The sequence below is a fragment of the Aphanomyces astaci genome, assembly GCF_000520075.1.
Source record: "Aphanomyces astaci strain APO3 unplaced genomic scaffold supercont1.109, whole genome shotgun sequence".
Taxonomy (NCBI): Eukaryota; Oomycota; class Saprolegniomycetes; order Saprolegniales; family Verrucalvaceae; genus Aphanomyces; species Aphanomyces astaci.
In genome coordinates, this window is record NW_009798372.1 from 144 (window position 1) to 1,302 (window position 1,159).

General features: G+C 51.6%; 1 protein-coding gene across 1 annotated transcript; it reads right to left on the reverse strand.

The window, feature by feature from the left end:
* Positions 1-374: 374 nt before the first annotated feature.
* On the reverse strand, positions 375-593 carry H257_17500 (hypothetical protein; the record flags this gene model as incomplete). Its single annotated transcript, XM_009846311.1, has 1 exon — positions 375-593. A coding segment is annotated over one exon (219 nt), but the record flags the coding sequence as incomplete, so codon positions are not given.
* Between the last annotated feature and the right edge of the window lie 566 nt (positions 594-1,159).

Sequence of the window (1,159 nt, forward strand, 5' to 3'; positions counted from 1 at the left end):
GCCGAGCTACATGTAATCTACCCTGAGGTCTCGAAAAGTGCACAAACAATTGGTCGCTTACGTTATCCCATATTAAATTTACAGATCACCTTCCGTTCGATAGTGTTACTAATATGGATGGGTGGTACTATAGTTGTACACTGGTACTACACGAAGTCATCACATACAAAATCCAAGTACTATTTTGCAATTACATCCACTTCCTTATATTTCTTTCCACTCGGACAGGCAACGGAGCTCTTGTGGGCACCACGTAGAGACCGCTTGGTTGCATCTGTTCCCACTCCCATTTCTTGAGTGAGATAAATTCCCAGCCTTGCCGACCTTCCACTTCCACCATAGGAACCATTCGTCCATTTCGGCCCCTCACCAACCTTGCGATATCGGATTCCCATTTCGTCGCCTTTGTACGCCAGTCTGCTGGCCCTCTGCTGGCCGTCCATCGCTGCTTGCTGCCTCGCACTTCGTCTCAACCCTGCTGTCGCGACTGGCTCCTGGCTCCTTCCCACCACCGGCAGCAGCTTCACGACTTCTTCGATCTCTTCCCAAGGACCTTCGTCGACCGTAGCATCCACCGCGATATCCTGAACCATGCTGTCGAGTACTTGATCGTCTGAAAAATATGGGACGCAGGCTGATGACTGGACAACCCGGGGTTGGCCATTCCAAGAGCACAGGACTTTCCAGATGTCATAGCCCGCTTCGACTACTAATGTGCCGGTCCCCGCCACCGGTGCCTCAGCTTCGAGAGGCCTTTCCCTTTCGCAGGATACCAAATCCATACGTACAAGCCCTTGCGCAAAGAGAACTTGTGCTTGACTTTCTTGTCGTACTGGATTGTCATGGCTCGTTGGGATTCCTCTAACGCCGCCTTGACTTGGGTTCGAATTTGCTTGGTAGCATCTAGACACCACCTGACCCATGGGGCCGTATCTTCACCTGCCTCATTCCCCGGGAAATTGAGATCGCTTGGCATTCTTCCTTCGCGTCCCATCATGACATGATACGGTGCGAACCCGGTGGTGGCGTTCACCCCGCTGTTGTAGACGTAGGTCTGGATTGGTAGCCACATGTCCCAAACCGTCGTTGACTCGTTCGCAAATAAGCTAAGCATGTCTTTGACTGTCTTGTTGAATCATTCCACCAATCCCACGAGGGT